The following is an 18,799-nucleotide window of genomic DNA, read 5'->3' on the forward strand; positions in this document are numbered from 1 at the left end:
AGCCCCTTTTAATTAAGTGGAACTTACTTGCCTGTACACCTATGTAGGATCAAACCATTAGACTCTCCTTACACTCCTGTTGAAAACTTAAAATAGTTTGAAATAACAAAACAGGAATCTTACAAAGCCAAAGGAAGAACAAATCCCTGGACTTTTGAAGTAGCATGCCCTCCCTTTTAATTAAGTTTCCCATTACAGAAATAGTTAAACAAATTGAAGCTACTAAAGATTAGTTTATTGCCAGAAATTATGCAAGTAGTCCTGGCATTGAGAAATCTGACATCAATGCAACTTGTGAATGCTAAGACAAAGCAGCATCAATAATGCACAGAAGAGCCTAATTAAAAAAAAATTTTTTGCTAAATTCAGAGACTGGAAAAAAACCTTGTAACTAATCCTTGCTTTTTAAAATGACAGGCCCATGAAGGAAGTGTATCTTTATAAAAATGTAACACATGCTTTGTCAGTTCTGCAGATTTCAGTAAGCTACTCCAACGTACGATATTGAATTCTTTAATTACTTCGAAATTACAATTGCAAAATTCAACCATTAAACTGGTAATTCAGTTGCAACCTAAAGAATCCTATTCTGCATTTCCCTCAGTCATGCTGAGCCTTTTAAGGAAGATTGTAACACTTTTTCTCACGTATATTTCTAGTTTAGTTATTTCTTAAGTAACACTGGGAAACCTCTGCAATTGAGTTCTGAAATCAAGTGTCCATGCCTAACTCCAGGATGCAAGTTCTGGCCAAGTGATTGTGTGGGCAAACCTGAAACAATGTTTTTAATAAGGGTATGTGGAGCAGAGTTTAAAAATGTTTAAAACTTTAATATTGTGTGTCTTAGAAGTATTCAGTTATAACTGTCCTTTTACTATGCTATCTAATCTTAGGAAATATCTTTAATACAACTAAGAAAAATTATTTTTGCTAACAGTACAATGGGGTACATATATAGTTTTAATGTTTAAATCCTAACGGATTTGTTTTCCAACAGATGTTGCTATCAGCAAGGCAGAGTGTGCCATGGGAGCACTTTGTAAAAATGGATCTAATGTGCTTGAAAGACATTAATAAACATACAAATACCTTCACTGATCACCTTGACACAACGCATTGCACAGATAAGAGTTATGGTATGGGGACATACTTTGAAAAGCACTGCCCTAAGCTGTATACTGGGAAATGATCATGATCATTTAGCTTTCTTTGAAAGCTAAATCAGGGATCTCTCAATGAGATAATCTATAATGATAGGACAAATCTGCTCCCTACTATTGACTGTTCCCTGCAACATGCAGCCACAGGAGAGTGGTGTGTGCGTATGTGTGATGGGTACACACTGAGTTCACACATGATAATGGTGAAGCATAACACTGCTGGAAACACCCTGCATGAAAAGACTGGATGTCCTGGGGTGCTGAAGCAGTGGCCCTCCAAGTTGTTGTTGGACTCCATCTCCCATCAGCACCAGCCAGCAGGGCCTATTGTCAGGGATGATGGGAGTTGTAACCCAGTAACATCTGGAAGGCCATAACTTCCCAACCACTGCCCTAGAGCATGCCTCAGGGTCGTTTATAATGGTTCTGTGGCAGCCATGCAAGGGGCTCCTTGAGCAGATGTCAATTGGGAACAGATTCCCTGAGAATTTGAAATCCATAGAACTTTTCCCAAGGAATATATTTAAGAGCTAGTATTAGTTATTTATTCATTTGATTTGTACTCTGCCTTTCTACCAAAAATGGCACTCAAAGCAACTATTATTGCAGTTTGGTATAGTATAGAAAGAAGGTATTAGTGCAACATGTACACACTCTTAGAAGTTCTGTTTCCAAGCTATAGTATGGTATGTAAAACATGTTTTTGGTACACTTGGTAATCCATCTAAAGAATCTAAATTAAGGGAGGATATGATAAAGAGCTTCAGCTATTGGGCCGAAATTTAATACATTAATTAATAAATAAATTAAAAGTGTATAAAATTATGTATGGTGTAGAGAAAGTGGATATGTCTCTCTTGTAACACTAGAATTTGGGGTCGTCCAATGAAGTTAACTGGTAGGATATTGATGATAGATAAAAGGAAGTACTTCTTCACAGCACCTAGTACAACTATTTATTTTTATTTATTTATTTATTGCATTTATGCCCCGCCTTTTTTCCTCTTGCAAGGAACCCAAGGTGGCTTACATTATCCTCCTCCTCTCCATTTTATCCTCACAACAACAACCCTGTGAGGTGGGTTGGGCTGAGAGTGTGTGACTGGCCCAAAGTCACCCAGTGAGCTTCCATGGCCGAGTGGGGACTAGAACCCAGATCTCCCAGCTCCTAGTCCAACACTCTCCACAAAGGTGTATTAATGGCGACCAACTTGGACAGATTAAAAAGGGGATTAGATATATTAAGGAAAGATAAAGTTATTAATGGCTATTATTACCTTCAGTATCAAACACAGTATGCCTCTCAATACCAGCTGCTAGGAAACACGAGCAGGAGGGTGCTATTGCATTCATGTCCTGCTTGTGGGCTTCTCACCGGTGTCTGGGTAGCCACTGTGAGAACAAAATGCTGGACTAGATAGGCCTTTGGTTTGATCCAGCACAGCACTTACGTTCTTATGTAAAGATGAAAGTAAGTGCAGCAGCTGCTAGTGCAAAGCTACTCAGAAGCCATTTGTTTTCCTTAACATTACTAGACACGTCAACGTGTATTGGTCTTAGACACAGTCTACTGAATTATAAAGCTCTTCCTAGAATATAAGGGCTTAGATCAACAATTTTTGATGGTTCTACTTACATATTCTCCATATGTATCCTGTGCTGGAGGCGGTGGAAGAGGTCGGTAGCCTGCAGATGGAGGAACTCCTCTTGCCCTCGGAGTTAGAAGACCACGGCCACGACTGACAGGACCTCTGCCAGGGGGTATTCCTCTAGGTGCTGGCGCCCCTCTTGGAACACCTGCAGGTGGAGGTGGCACACCTCCACGGGCTCTAAGAACAAGAGAATAGTTTATACAAAACTCCACATTCAATTTTTTCTGCCCCTTCCAAGGGTCTCAACTGTGAACTGTGAATTAGGGATCAGCACAGCAGCTAGATGTGAACAATCCTGGATAGTACCCTTTTAACCAAAGGTCTGATAATGAATATTAATTATTCACATGTCTATCCTTCTTCCCCAGGAGCTCTCATAGATTATCACAAATAATTAGGACTACAATAAAATAGAAAACATAATGGACCATCATAACCAAACAATCAGACAAAGTCAAGTAAACTCAGAACTGGCTGAAAAACCTTCTTGCAAATGAACTTTCAAAAGAAAGAATCAACAGTATTATAAATCTAACACCTATCTGAAGGAAAGCTAAATGAATGATCAACGGTCTAGGTGGACAAGCTTGTGAGCTACAGAAAGAAGGTAGTGAGCAAGCGTGGCCTCCAGATGTTGTTGGACTGCAATTGCCATCAGCCCTAGGCAGCATAGCCAATGGTGAGGGACTGTGGGAGATGCAGTCCAATAACGTCTGGAGGGCCACATCTACACTATCCCTGCACTAAACAAATGGTGAGTGGGATTGTTTTTAGGCACTCCTTGTCTCCGTTTGAGAAGAACTAGTCATCCTTATGAAGCTTTCCTTACAGGCTGCTTCCAGGTTACTACCAGAAGAGACAACAGCAAGATCTGATAGTCCACAGAACAGGAAGTACCTAATTAAAGAGTTTTGAGCACATTCTGTAGCTATGAGATGCAAGCCCTCCCATAGCTAAGAATATGCTCAAACCTGTTTAATTAAGTACTTCCTGTTTTGTGGGCTATCAAGTTACACAGTCACTAGCCTTTCTTGTTAGGATGGATACACACACAAGACACAATCAGCTATGCCATACAAGAACAAAGGGCAATCCACATATTATTGCCTGCACAGAAACACCTGAAGTGTGGAAATCCAAAATGCAACAGAGAGAACATTCAGAAATAGAAGAGGAATTCCTGTAACAGGGAAGTCACACAAGTGGTGTCTCCATGCAACTGATCAACAAGTAGACGTGGATGCATGTAACAGCAGCGAGCCAACCCTCAGGCTGCTTCCCTGCCTTGAAAGTACATGTTCTGTCAGTCCTTAGCACCTTCATATGTGTTCTAATATGCCAAAGGAAGTGAGGTGGGTGGCTACTAGGAGGGCTTTCTCTGCTGTGGCACCCCGGCTGTGGAATGAGCTCCCTAGTGAGGTTTGCCTGGCACCTACACTGTATTCTTTCCGGCTCCAGGTGAAGACCTTTTTATTTTCCCAGGCATTTTAACATTTTAGCTCTTTAGACTTTTAGCTTTGCTGTTTTAAATCTGTATTTTAAATCCCTGCATTGCTGCTAGGTTTTATTCTGGTTGTATTGTTTACTGTGGTTTTAATGTTTTATATATTTTGTATTGTTTTATCGTGTGCTCTTTGGTTTTAATTTTTGTGAACTGCCCAGAGAGCTCCTGCTATTGGGCAGTATAGAAATGAAATAAATAAAATAAAATTATGATATTTAATATCATAATATTAAATGCCTACTAACAAGGATGTAAGACGGCAACAGATATTTGTTTGTATAGTGGTTCCACTATTTCATTGGCAACTTCATTTATAAAACAGCTGTAAGCATCCATGAGATAAATCAGCCACATTATAATGAGACATTGCTAGGAATTAGTAAGCCAATATGCTACTGATGGACTTATGAAATGTCCCCCTAATCTCAATAAGCAATCATCATCAAAAACCTTTCGGGGAGTCAGAATCCTCCAGCTTCATCATCCCTCAAGCATGTAACATACATCAACATAAACACAAGATGTTTCAGATTTCAAATAATGTTCAATGCGCGCACCACTCTCACTCTAGAGAGCCATGGTCTAGATGACCAAGAATTCATTTTAATTTTAGTACAGGATTTAACCATTTCACCGTATTTCTGCAAATAACAGACAAAATGCTTTGATAGTAAATGACTGGTTTGCTTAAGAACATAAAGTTCACACTCTTGCCGCATGACATGTCAAACCAGCACGTGAAACATTTCTACTAGTCACATTACATTCATTACATAGAAACAGCTCTAATATTGTCAGGAAGCTCCTGACCGTGGGCCATATGAGAGCAATTTATTATGTGGATCATTCCAAAAGTGGGCTGTGCTGGAGAATGAAATAGGGAGAATCCTGTCTGGGCTGTAGCTCATTGGTAGAGCACATGCTTTGCATGCAGGAAGTCCCAGGTTCAATCCCCAGCATCTCCAGGTAGGGCTGGAAAACTCCTGCCTGAAACCCTGGAGAGCTGCTGCCAGTCAGTGTCAACAGTACTGGGCTAGATAAACCAATGGTCTGACTCAGTACAAAGGACCTTCCTATATAGCTCTCACATGGTTCCATATGGTGGCTCTAATGTGTGATACCACACAAGGGACCCCTTCTGACATTAGGTCTGGGAGCCTCTGCTGCATGTGCCCCCTTCCAGGCTGCTCTAGTAATTTCAAAAGATCTAGGCTAGGTGTTTGGCATCTCCTGTCGAGGTTCACATTACTTTGATCAAAACTAGTCAGGGTCTGCATTCCAGGAGTGGGTGGGACCAGAGACAAAAGTGGGCAGAACTAAGGATGTGACTCTCACCTTTGTTCAGTACACAACAACAACAAAAGACATTTGCATCCACGCATTCTCCTACCCCAGCTTGTGCCAAGTTCCCTACATCAGATTTGCAATTTGGGAACAGAGCGTGACAGAGTAAATAATATCAATAACACAGAGGAGTCTGGACAGACAGGCCTGAAGTTCCACTTTTGGCCCACGGTCCAGAGCTTCTGCTATACCTCTTATCTAAGCCATGGGGAGGAGCCCAAGATGCTGCTTCAGCAACAATGGTTGTTATTCTAGTTATCTGAGGCAACACTGGTATTGGTGGCAGTCATATTGGGGGCCACTCTGAAGTCTCTGGAAGAAGGGTGAAGTAAAGATGTAATAACTAAAAACTCCCCATTCAACTAAAACTTTTATTTAGCAAAGTCCCATATTCTCTGAAATTTGGTGATAAGTCCGGTAGTGGTCATTCCCAGGAATGTGCATTCCACATTAAAAATATTAAAATCTCATGCACATACATAATTTAAATTCTGTGCCAAGAAAAGCTGAATTCTGCAATCTCTATAAATACACACATTTAGGGAGCAATCCTATGCAGATCGATGGTTGCCTCCGACCCCGGGGAAGACTGCCTATCCACTGCAGGGTGGGAGGAGTGCTGAGCAGCGGATCTCTTCCATGCTCCCGCTCCCCTGCTTTTGTGGCTAGACAGCCGATTTTGGCTGTCTAGCCATGGGACCTTGGAGCGTGGGGAGGGGTGGCTGGACAACACATAGGAAGTGTCGGACCGGCACTTCTGACCTACCCACTCCACCCCTGGGAACGCCCCATTTTCCCCGCTCCGCGCTGCTCTTCTGAGCATGGAATGCAGGGCCGATCCACACTGCCTACAGGGTGGTGTGGGAGAGGGTGGAGGGCAGTTCTCAGGGAACCAATCAATCCTATGGCCATCTAGCCACTAACTAGCGGCCATAGGATTGCGCCCTGACTGCAATGCTCCCAACCTCTACTTGCTTGGATTCCCTTTCCAGTATCCCATCACAGTGCCACCCACCAGCACCCAGATCTAAAGTTAAATTTTACTTACAAAAAAACACCAAAAACCAGGTCTAATACTAGAGAGAAATGGCCTTGATTGACTAGCTGGATAAAGAAGAAAGGAAACCAAGCCATGAGTGAAAAAGCAATGTTGAACAAGGGGTGGATACTAACTATGTTAGTACATGGCTGTTTCTTTAAACATGATTGATTTGTTGAAGTATTTCAAATACAAACTTTTACACTGACTGGTATCATTCCATGAGCCTGAGCACTGCAAACGGGACCATTATGTTTCCTTCAGAAAGTAAAAAGTTAAACCAATCAACATCAGGGCATGTGCAGAAATGGCAGAGTTTAGATGCTTCAGTCCTGCAGACCATGCAGGGGCTCATCCTCAATCTCGGTTTGAGTTAACAAAAATTCTCAAGTTTCTTACGATAGCCATCCAAGCTTGGTACACATATGTGCACTACAAACATAATAGACCCTACCAACAAACTGCCTATTTTCGAGTTTCAGTGCATCCCTACAAGGAAAGAGACCTAATGTTAGTGAGCAAGAGGCGGCCTGTGGCAAACCGGTTTTGTGGGATCGGTTCCAGCTTCTTCCTCCTGATGAAGTGGACAAGGTGCTTTCATCGGTACGGCCGACCACCTGCTTACTTGATCCTTGCCCATCTTGGCTCATTATGAGCTGCAGAGAGAGACTGGGTGAGGGGATCAAGGCGGTGGTGAACGCCTCCCTTGAGGAGGGAGTGATGCCATCAGCCCTCAAGGAGGCAGTGATAAGACCGCTCTTAAAGAAGCCCTCCTTGGATCCTCAAGTTTTGAACAACTTTCGCCCAGTCTCAAATCTGCCATTTTTGGGCAAGGTGATTGAGCGGGTGGTGGCAGTGCAGTTGAAGGCACACTTGGAAGAAACTGATTATCTAGACCCATTTCAGTTGGGCTTCAGGCCTGGGCATGGGACAGCAACGGCCTTGGTCGCCTTGGTAGATGATATGAGGAGGGCTCTGGATAGGGGTGAATGCTCCTTCCTTGTTCTCCTCGACCTCTCAGCGGCTTTCAATACCGTTGACCACAGTATCCTCCTGGACCGCCTGGAGGGGTTGGGCATTGGGGACACCATATTGCGGTGGTTCCGGTCCTTCCTCTCCGGCAGGTACCAGAGGGTAGCACTGAGAGAGGAGGTTTCGGACCCGTGGCCACTTACTTGTGGGGTGCCACAGGGTTCCATCCTCTCCCCGATGCTATTTAACATCTATGTGAAGCCGCTGGGGGCTATCATCAGGAGGTTTGGGGTGCAGTATCATCAATATGCGGATGACACGCAGCTCTACCTCTCGTTTAAATCTTCACCAAGGTTGGCCGTAGAATCCCTGTCCAAATGTCTGGAGACAGTGAGTGGCTGGATGGGGAGGAATAGGCTGAAGCTGAACCCTGACAAGACCGAGGTACTTTTGGTGGGAGACAAGGGGAGGCTGGGGGATGTTGACCAGGTGTTGAATGGGGTACAGCTACCCTTGAAAGACCAGGTCCGCAGCCTGGGGGTCATTTTGGACTCCCAGCTGTCCATGGAGGCTCAGGTGTCAGCTGTGAGCCGGACAGCGCTGTATCAACTCCATCTCATACGGCGGCTGCGCCCCTTCCTTCCCGACTATCTGCTCCCATCGGTAGTACATGCCCTGGTCTCCTCTCATTTAGACTACTGTAATGCGCTCTACGTGGGGTTACCCTTGAAGACGGTTCGGAAACTGCAGCTGGTACAGAACGCGGCGGCTCGCCTGATTAAAGGCAGCCGCCAGCGAGATCACATCACTCCAGTGCTGAAGGAGTTGCACTGGTTACCAGTTGTTTTCCGGGCCAAATTCAAGGTGTTGGTTTTGACCTTTAAAACTCTGTATGGTTCCGGCCCAGCCTATCTTAAGGAGCGCCTCCAGCAGCACCAGACAGGCCGCTTAACAAGATCAGCCTCGGATGGCCTTCTCTCTGTCCCATCAGCCAGGACAGCTAGACTGGTGGGGACAAGGGAGAGGGCCTTTTCTGTGGTGGCCTCCACTCTGTGGAACTCCCTCCCTAGGGAACTCTGTCATGCCCCCTCTTTAATGAGCTTCCGTCATGCATTAAAAACGTGGCTGTTCAGGCAGGCATTTGGGGTAGGTTAGGGTATTTTAGAATTTTTTTTTATTGTAGAACTTTATTGTTTTAAACTGTTTTTATTGTATGTTGTACATCGCCCAGAGTGGCTGGGTGACCAGCCAGATGGGCGATTAATAAATTTAATAATAAATAAATAAATAAAATAATGGAGCTATCAGGCTGAAGGTCCAAACTTGCAGAGCAGAGGTGAGCAACTTGTGGTCCTCCAGATGTTTTGGGCTATAACTCCCACCATCCCTCACCATTGGCTATGCTGGCTAGGGCTCATGGGAACTTGTAGGCCAAAATATTTAGGGGGCCACAAAGTGCCCACCCCTGCTGTAGGGGATTCTCTTGCACAAGCTCCTGGGCAGCAGCCATTAATTTCAGCTGGGTTTGTGGCCATGTTCTCAGTAGCCAGAGCTGTTAGCGCTCAAGAAGTCAAGATGGATTGATGGACTGGAATTCATGCTGTGGCTGCTTTTTAAGAATGCCAGAGAGCATGTGCTTTTATCAAGAAGCTGTCAACTGGCCCAATATAAAACTATATCCTATCAATCAATCCTGCAAACTATGCCCTAAGGACAGACATGGGAATAAAGAATGTAAGAAGAAGGCAAAAAAGGTATTTAATAGTTCAAAAATGAAATGCCCAGATTTCCTCACAGAAGTCTGAGTAGCAAACAGATCTATTCATCATGCCTGATGAAGGGATCTGTGCAATTGTTGCATATTCCCTAAAGAGGGATGGAAAAATCCAAGCTTATCACTGGCACCCAGTTCTACCCAGGCCTGGCCCCTACAAATCTGATGTTTGTCTCTACAAATTTTGGATTTTCCTGCTCCTATGCCAATAAAACTTGGGCCAATAAAAGAAGAGCACACTTCTCCTTCTGCCAAACAGTGACCTCTCAGTAAGGTTATCTTGAAATGGTAGCTCCTGACCACAGCTACATTGTGCCATACGCAAAGGCTGGGTAATAAAGCCTGCAGACACAACCGCATGTTAAAATGCTTCCACCAAAAGCTGCAAAGAGATATAAATCTTATTTACCCTGAGGTTTGCTCAAAAGATTGGAGACCTGCTATGGGAGACCTGCTATAGTATTTTTTATGCTAAATGGACAGGTTGCTTACCTGTAACTGTGGTTCTTCAAGTGGTTATCTGTGAACTCACACATGTAGGTTGTCTTATGGGTTCATTCCTATCCATCCATCCATCCATCCATCCATCCATCATTCCATTCCATTCCATTCATATACCACCCAATAGCCAAAGCTCTCTGGATGAGCTGGACCTTTTTGGAGGAAGGTATGGTTTATCAATTTTTCAAATAAATAAAATAAAATAAAAATGGGTTGTGTGAATCACGGAGACCACAAAGAAGTAGTATTTATTAATATATATATATATATATATATATATATATAGAAATGTAACATCTACCAAAATTCCGCCCCTCCAAAAAAACCCGGGAAGTATTTTGGAGACCACTGCAGATCTAATTACACACAACAGAGACACGAGTTTTCTACGGGCATCGATATGCTTCCAATCTCAGCTGCCCGATTGCAGGCCTTCCCACTGTATTTCATCATGCAAACCTCTTCACAAATCGTCAGGCTGTAGTCTGCTTGTGGGGTTTTCCTGCTTGAAGCTGGTATGGAGTAAAAGCAGATACACATTTCAGCATGGCAAGTTCTAATAAAGGCAAAGCCAGGAACTGCATGCTAACTGATTTGTGTTTTGTATGATGAAACACACTGGGGAAAGCTGCAATTTTGTTTGAGAGCACTGTTTGCAATTAGCCATTTAAGCAGCGAAAAGGCTAAAATATACTAATTTGTTTTCTCTCTCTAGTAGGACATGTGGACACACACACACACACACACACACACACAAGCAAACAAACAAACATAAGTGTATGTAAAATGAACTTAAATCTCTTAATGCAGTCTTCTCCAATCTGATGCTCTCAAGATGTTTTAGACTACAACTTCATCTGAATGACATGACACTTAAGTAACAGATGCCACTGCTCCTGCATAATCCTGACAATGGGGAATAGTATCCAAAGGGTTACCTTTACGCTTCAGGGACCAAAAATGACTCCTAACAGAAGTCATTTGGAGATTTGGGCTGAAGTGTCAACCAGTATGCAGATGACACTCGGCACTAACTGGGGAAGCTCAGGTGGTGGCGGCGGACAGGAGTACTTTTTACCAGCTTAGGCTGGTAGGCCAGTTGCGACCCTATCAGGAGAGGAAGGCTCTTGTCTCAGTTATTCATGCTCTGGTGACATCCAGGCTGGACTACTATAAGTAAGTGTATGTGGGGTTGCCTTTGAAGATGGTTTGGACGCTTCGGCTAGTGCAGAATACGGCAGTCTGGACATTGGGGGGGCAGGTGGTCAGCTCATGTGGCACCAATATTGTGCCAGCTGGTTGCCACTGTGTTTCCGGGCCTAATTTAAAGTGCTGGTCTTAACCTTTAAAGCCTTAAATGATTTGGCCCCAAACTACCTGAAGGGCCACCTTCTCTCATACCAGCCTGCCCACATCCTGACATCATCAACAGAGACCTTTCTCACTGCCTGCCACCAAGAGCAGCTAGACCGGTGAGTACAAGGAAGATGGCCTTCAAACTGGTGGCTTCACACCTTTGGAATCAACTTCCATCAGGGGCTCTGAAGACCCACCTGTTCTCACTGGCCTTCCCTTAAGTCTGGCTATTAGCTTTTATTGGTAAGTTTTGTTTTTATTGATTTTAATCGGCAATCTCTGCTTTTATGGATTTTATTGAAATGTGTTTTTATGGATTCTTTTTACTGTATCCATTTTCTGTGGTTTTTATCTTGGATGCTGCCTTGAAGGGGTTTCACTGTTAAAGGTGGCCTAGAAATACTTTTAGACAGACAGATGCAAAAAGCTCCCTATTTTATTTTTTTAAAGAAAGCATTCCCTCTCCTCCTCCAACTCAGAGTGAGCTGATGAGCAGAAAACTGGGCTTGAGCACCAGCCAGTGCCAGGCCAAGAGATTTTGGTGCCTGAAGGGAAATAGCAAATGATCCTCCACAACCCAAATCAAAGTGCATGATACCCAAGGCTAATGAAGATATTTTGGCACCTGAGGCAGAAAATTCAGCAAGCACCTCCCTGTCTCCCTGTCAGTTAATATACTGCAATAAATAAACTAAATAGGCTAACAATTTGCTGTCCTTTCATGACACCCATAATCAGCTGTCTGAGGCAAACGCCTCACTCTGCCTAATGGTAGGGCTAGCCTCGGCAGTGGGTCCGTCAGTCAAAAGCTGTACAGTATGAGACCCCTATAGTTGTCAAGTAACGGGAGTTGTCAGAAGAGGGAAACAGGCGCAAAAGGATACGGTGGAGGATGTCATTTTTCACTCACACCATGTGATATGTGAAAGCCAGTGTGGTGTATTGGTTCGGGTGCTGGACTGGGAGCCGGGAGATCCGGGTTCTAGTGTCCCCTCGGCCATGGAAGCTCACTGGGTGACTCTGGGCCAGTCACAGACTCTCAGCCCAACCTACCTCACACGGTTGTTGTTGTGAGGATAAAATGGAGAGGAGAATTATGTACACCGCTTTGGGCTACTTGGAGGAAAAAAGGTATAAATGCAATCAATCAATCAATCAATGTATAATTTTATAAACTTCTATCATGTCTCCCCCTGCCCCTGTCCTCCCCCCCGCAACTAAAATGCCCCTTTGCACTGTAATCTTTTCTCATAGGGGAGTTGTCCATCCCCCTAATCATTTTGGTTGCCCTTTTCTGCCCCTTTTCCAGTTCTACAATATCATTTTTGAGATGTGGCAGCTGGAACTGTACATAGTATTCCAGCTGTGGTTGCACCATAAATTGGTATAAAGGCATTACGATATTGGAAGTTGTATTTTCAGACCTTCTCCTAACAATTGTTACTATGGAATTTGTCTTTTTCACAGCTGCTCCCTTCCCCAGTCAATCACCACCAACTCACACCCAATGAGGGTTTATGTGAAGTGAGGAATTTTTGCCCAACCGTGACTCATTTCCCTTACTTATACTGAATCACATTTACCATTTTTCTGCTCATTCCCCCATTTGTAGAGGTCCTTTTGGAATTTTTTGCAATTGTTTAGTTTTCACCACCCTGAATAATTTGGTGTCTTTAGCAAATGCGTCCACCTAACCGCTCACCTTTAACTCTAGGTCATGTATGTATAACTTAAAAAGCACTGGCCCCAACACAGATCCTTGGTGGACCCCACTTGTTACATCCCTCCACTGTGAGAACTATCCAATTATTCCTACTCTTTGCTTCTTTTTTCAATTACTGATCGATAAGAGGATATGAACATAGGAGACATAAAGCCTATAATGCAAAAGCCACGTACGAACACCACTGACCACAAGGTAGGCAAATAAAGTTTACAGCCTGTATCTGACTGAAAAAGTCATCTTCCGACCTCCCATCACTACAGAAGACTTCCCCTCTCAAACCTACAGACTCATAGCAGTAACATGGTATTCTGCAGGCCTTATTAGGCCAGGTATGACCTGTGAGCTTTGTTTTATTTATCCCATCCATTTAATATTGCTCCCTAGTATAAAAAGGTAAAGGTAAAGGTGTCCCCAACCAGTCGTGTCCGACTCTAGGGTGCGGTGCTCATCCCCGTTTCTAAGCCGAAGAGCCAGCGTTGTCCGAAGACGCTTCCATGGTCATGTGGCCGGCATGACTGAACACCGAGGTGCACGGAACGCTGTTACCTTTCCCGCCGAGGCGGTACCTATTTATCTACTTGCAATTTCTTGCTTTCGAACTGCTAGCTTGGCAGAAGCTGGGACTGAAGACGGGAGCTCACTCCGTCACGTGGCACTCGGATCTCGAACTGCTGGCCTGCCGACCTTCCAGTCTGCAGTTCAGCGTCTTAACCACTAAGCCACCGCGGTCCTAGTATACACTCCCCCTAAAGGATCAGGTTTGTAGTTCGAGGGTGCTCTTGAACCCAGAACTGTCACTTGAAGCACAGATGAACTCAGAGGCCTGAAGCACCTTTTATTGCCTTAGGGTGTTATACCAACTACGCCCTTATCTGAGATAACCTAGCTACAGTTATTCATGCTCTTATATCCTCTCATCTGGATTACTGCAATGCATTATACGTGGGGCTACCTTTGAAAATGGTCCAGAAACTTCAGCTGGTCCAACACAGGGCAGCAAGATTGTTAATGGGGACTGGCCAACATGATCATATTATGCCAGTACTTTTCCAGCTGCACAGACTGCCAGCCCATGTCCAGGCCCAATTCAAAGTGGTGGAATTAACATTCAAAGTCCTAAATGGCTTGGGGCCAGATTATGTGAAGGATCATCTCCTCCCATATGTACCTGCCTGGATCCTAAGATCATCTTCAGCGGTCCTTCTCTGGGAGCCCATGCCAAAAGAAGTGAGGCAGGTGGCTACTAGGAAGAGGGCCTTTTCTGCTGTGGCACCCTGGTTGTGGAATGGGGTTCCTAAGGAGGTTTGCCTGGCGCCTACATTGTACTCTTTCTGGCACCAGGTGAAGAAGACCTTTTTATTTTCCCAGGCATTTTTAGCATTCTAGTCTTTTAGCTCTGCTATTTTAAACCTGCTATTGCATTTTAAATCTCTGCACTGCTGCTAGGTTTTACTCTGGTTGTACTTTTATACTGTAGCTATTCTATTTGTTATTGCATTTTATGCTGTATTTTGTGGTTTTAATCTGTGAACCGCCCAGAGAGCTTTGGCTATTGGGTGGTAGAGAAATGTAATAACTAAATAAACCAGCAAGCCCTTTAAAAAAAAAAAATGTTTGTTGTTGTTTAAGCCAAAAAGCAAAATCCTCACACCAAGGCAGTGAGATCCAATAGGTAAGTGTTAAACATGCACGTGATGTCTGGGTTCAAGTCTACATCAACCTCAGCTATAGAAGTTTCCCCAAACCGGGCTCCGCACACACGCTGAGTCCATATGTATGATATACAGAGACCACAAAGGTGGTGATGTAGGAATTATGCAACACCTACCTTGCCAAAGCAGGGGCTGGTACTCCTCTTGCCCGTAAAGGAGGTTTTCCACGAACTACTGGAACTTCTGCATTTTCAGACCCACCGTTCAAGTAAGTTAATTCCTGCAATTGTGCCTGTCGGATTTCATCATTATAGTCCTAAACAGGAAGGAAAAGAGGATGCATTCATCTCTGAAGATATTCATGTTGAATATTTAAAGGCATTTTGTATTTGTTCTTGTTGCAAATATCTGACAAACAGCTATAAAGGTAGAGGCACAGGATTGGTATAGACTCCTTTTTATTGGGCTGAAATCAGCTATTGGGTTTTTTTTAAAGGTGCAATGGAAACATCTGCAACTAAGATATTCCCTCAGGATACAAGAAATCACTTAAATCCTTGTTTTTCAGCCCTCATTAAACTGCTGCCAAGATTGATACTCTTATCTTCTCTTGAAGCGTAGTCATTGACGTAGGGCGAGTACCAAGAACATAAGAACTTCCTTGTTGGATCAGATCAAAGTGTATCTAGTCCAGCCTAGTGTTTTCAAGCTCAGTCATCCAGATGCCTGTGGCCATTCACAAGCACAACTTGAAGATCATGGCATTCTCCTGTTCGTCCCCTGTATCTGGTATCAATAGATTCCATTTACTTGCTATGGCTGATAGCCACTGACAGACCTATCCGTCTTTTAGTTTGCCCAATCCTTAAAAACATACTCCTAAGCCCTTTTTAATGCATCTAAGCAAGGGTACTCCTGGGTTCAATAGTGCAAAGCAAGGCACAGCAGCTATGCTATGTGTGCATGAATGTATAGAAGATGATTGACTCTTGTTTGTCTTAAGTACCATCTCTTGAATTAAGCTGAAGCTGATAATATTCAGGCATTCCAGCCCACTAGTATTGAGAAGAGATGAAGCCTAGTAATCCAAGTCATTCATTTGCTTTGTAGAATTGCATCTATCTTCAATATAGGTCTTGAATGGTGGTAGTAGTAATAGGGTTCCATAAATCTACCAGGTCCCCCCCCCCACACACACACACAGCCTAGCAAGCACCCCTACACATATTCAGCATGAAGATCTCCTTACTAAATTCTCCATGAATTGTAGATGGAGAAGACATCCCTCCTCCTAAAGTCTTCCATACTTCATGGAGCTCGAGAGAGTAACATAATGGTTTTCCTCCCTTTCCACAGTTTTTGCAGGCAATGGTGGCAGAAACAAGGTGCTATCAATACATCCCGCAAAAGCCCAGCACAGGGGAACGATCTGTAAATACCACAGAATATGGGGTGGGGGGTGGTAGAGGCAGCCACAAATAATGGTTGGCAGATAAATAAAGCTATTATTGGGGGAGAGAAGGCAAACACACCTGTAGCAAGATCTACGAGCTGGTTGAAGCGTCTATCATCACCACCACACTGCAGAGTGACAATCATGTGAACGTTTTTGCTATGAACTATATTTGCTATGATTCTGTATGGGGGAAAGTACAGAGATCCCAACAGAATTTGGTTATAGCATTACTCTTTTTGTTTGACCTGGTGATTGTGCAGCAATTCAAATAAGACTCAAAATGTGGCAGGCATGCTTAACATGAGGTGCTGGTATCTGGCTGGAGAACCTGCTTGGATTCTTCATTTATATTCAGCCTCTGAACTGATGTTTTGAGAATAGTTTGATTTAAAAATACTGAAAAGATTTCCAGCCAGAAGCTTCAGGTCATAAATAAGATGCAGACCATAAACTTTTCTACTCTCCACAGAGTTCCTTTCAAGAGTATTAAAAAATTCCAAACAAAGTTATTTCACAGTTTGCAGAGTGCCTCTCAACTGTATAGAAGACTTCAAAGCAATGAACACTCCGCCATGTTCAAAGAGGACACTCTCTTCCCCATCCAGGACACAAAAATAGATAAGTGAGCTAATGTTAGCATTTCAGAGTTCAATTTCTATTCCAGGGGATTCTATAATTGAGTTAGATAGCGTTGTGTAAAAGGAGTAACAGGGATGACGGAGTCCAATATAGCTTCTTTCATCTTACTCCAAAGGTTGCTCTGTGTGGGTTTCCTTTCCCACTGAAGAGATTTTATTCAAAATACTAGCAACCCTGACAGGATGTCATGACTTTAAATAGTTCATTAACCAAACAACTGGAAGAACAGACTGGATTTTTCCTAAACAAATATCTTCAAAGACTAGTGGTGGTGGTGAAGACAGCGAAGACTTCTGAATAGTTTCCTAACTTTCCCATACCGGCACTATACATTTAGTTTTATGACTAAAATGAGCAGGAACATGGCTGTGTGAACCAAGTCTTTTGTTGTTGTTGTTGTCATTCAGTCGTGTCCGACTCTTCGTGACCCCATGGACCATAGCACGCCAGGCCTTCCTGTCCTGCACTCTCTCCCGGAGCGTGCTCAAGTTCATATTCATTGCATCCGTGATGCTATCTAGCCACCTCATCCTCTGCCGTCCCCTTCTCCTTTTGCCTTCAGTCTTTCCCAGCATCAGGGTCTTTTCCACTTGCTACCAAATAAATGGCTGAACGGCAGCCAATGCTCTACACAGATTACCAGAAATTCTGGTAATGGATTCATGATCTTGCACAAATCTCCCAGGATCCACTTAGTCAGGGCTCCCTAGCTAACAAACAAAGAGCACTTTTCACATCTTCAATACTGCATTCATTAAATGTGCGGGAGGGGGGGGGGATAGGACTGCATCCACTGGCCACATCCTTATCTCCATATATTCACTAGAAGGTACAAAAGGGCTCAGTCACACAAACACACCACTACAACTCACCAACTGCAGTGGACTCCACTTGGGCATCTCAAGATATAAAAGCCCATCACCAAATACTGCAGTTCATCTTGGAGGACAGCTGTTGCTAGCGAAAGAGTTATTAACCTCTATTTATCTGCAATTATGCATTTATTCATTTTTTTTAAAAAAAGAAAGAAAGAGGGAAAGCTCCAAATGAACAGGATTTCTGGGGGTTTTCTGCATAGAACTACATGATTTGGCTATTCATTTGGTAGCAAGTAGGGAGCCAATTCTCACAGCCTTTTTTGTTTACTCTTATTTTAAAATGTGATAGCTGTTTCTCCTGATCAAGGCAGTTTACAAGGTCCTCCTAACACAAAACTGATTAATATACCATTTAAAAAAAAAATCAGTAATACGTATTCTGGTAAACTGGACATCCTCTGCAGGGCAACTCATTTTTTCTCAAGGTGGGAGGCCCCCCCTCAGCTAAGCTGAAGGCCTGGGGTCACCTCTGCAATTCTGACAAGGTGGAATAGTCTTATGGAAGCACACGCCATGTGGTGAGAATGTCAAGTTTCATATATTTAATTTACATGCAGCCTTTCAATCCAAGACAACTTTATAGGTTCTTGTCTCCTGGGGTTGCACTGCTCTTTAAAACATGTGCAACACACAATCAATTCCCAAGGTTTACCTAATATGCCGCACCGTGACAAGAGCTCTAAAGATTTAGTAAAAGGCATCAGTTTCAGATTGGTGAGATATGTGTTTACCATGTTCAATAAATAATAGTTCTCTTGTTATTTTCTAGGACACACTGGACTGTGTGTCCAATCAAATTTGCTTGATTGTATATCAGTATTTAGTATCCATTTATTTATATTTACAATAATTAAAATAAATACAAAATCAGCAACCTGAAGAAGCTCATGATGCCAACTCTTCTTTTCCCTTTCACCTGGCGCCTTTTATTTACCCAGACATTTTAAAGGTTTAATTTAAGACAATTTTAATGCCTTTTTTTAAAGGCTGCTTTCTACTGTTTTAATTATTATATTTTATGGTGTTTTACTTTTTTGTTTTGTTTTATTATATGAGCCACTCTGGGAGTTTCACTGTAAACAGAACTGGGGGGAGGGGGAAGGTAATAAATCCACGCTCAACGAATTGCCTTAATGTGCACGTGCG

The 18,799-nt window shown here is 43.2% G+C and overlaps 1 protein-coding gene across 9 annotated transcripts in view; it reads right to left on the reverse strand.

Moving 5' to 3' along the window:
• KHDRBS3 (KH RNA binding domain containing, signal transduction associated 3) overlaps positions 1-18,799 on the reverse strand; it is a 131,993-nt gene that overhangs the window by 33,597 nt on the left and 79,597 nt on the right. For all 9 annotated transcript variants that reach the window (XR_014789968.1, XR_014789972.1, XR_014789971.1 and 6 more), the window contains 2 exons: positions 14,857-14,996; positions 2,797-2,989 (listed from right to left, as the gene is read on the reverse strand). Coding sequence is in view for 4 of the 9 variants with exons in the window: in XM_084848740.1 (XP_084704866.1) it covers positions 2,797-2,989; positions 14,857-14,996 (333 nt within the window). In the remaining 5 variants the exon portion in view is untranslated. The remainder of the gene's footprint in view (positions 1-2,796; positions 2,990-14,856; positions 14,997-18,799) is intronic.

This window comes from Heloderma suspectum, chromosome 4 (genome assembly GCF_057233095.1).
Source record: "Heloderma suspectum isolate Gila_16-S chromosome 4, 16-S_ref, whole genome shotgun sequence".
Classification (NCBI taxonomy): Eukaryota; Metazoa; Chordata; class Lepidosauria; order Squamata; family Helodermatidae; genus Heloderma; species Heloderma suspectum.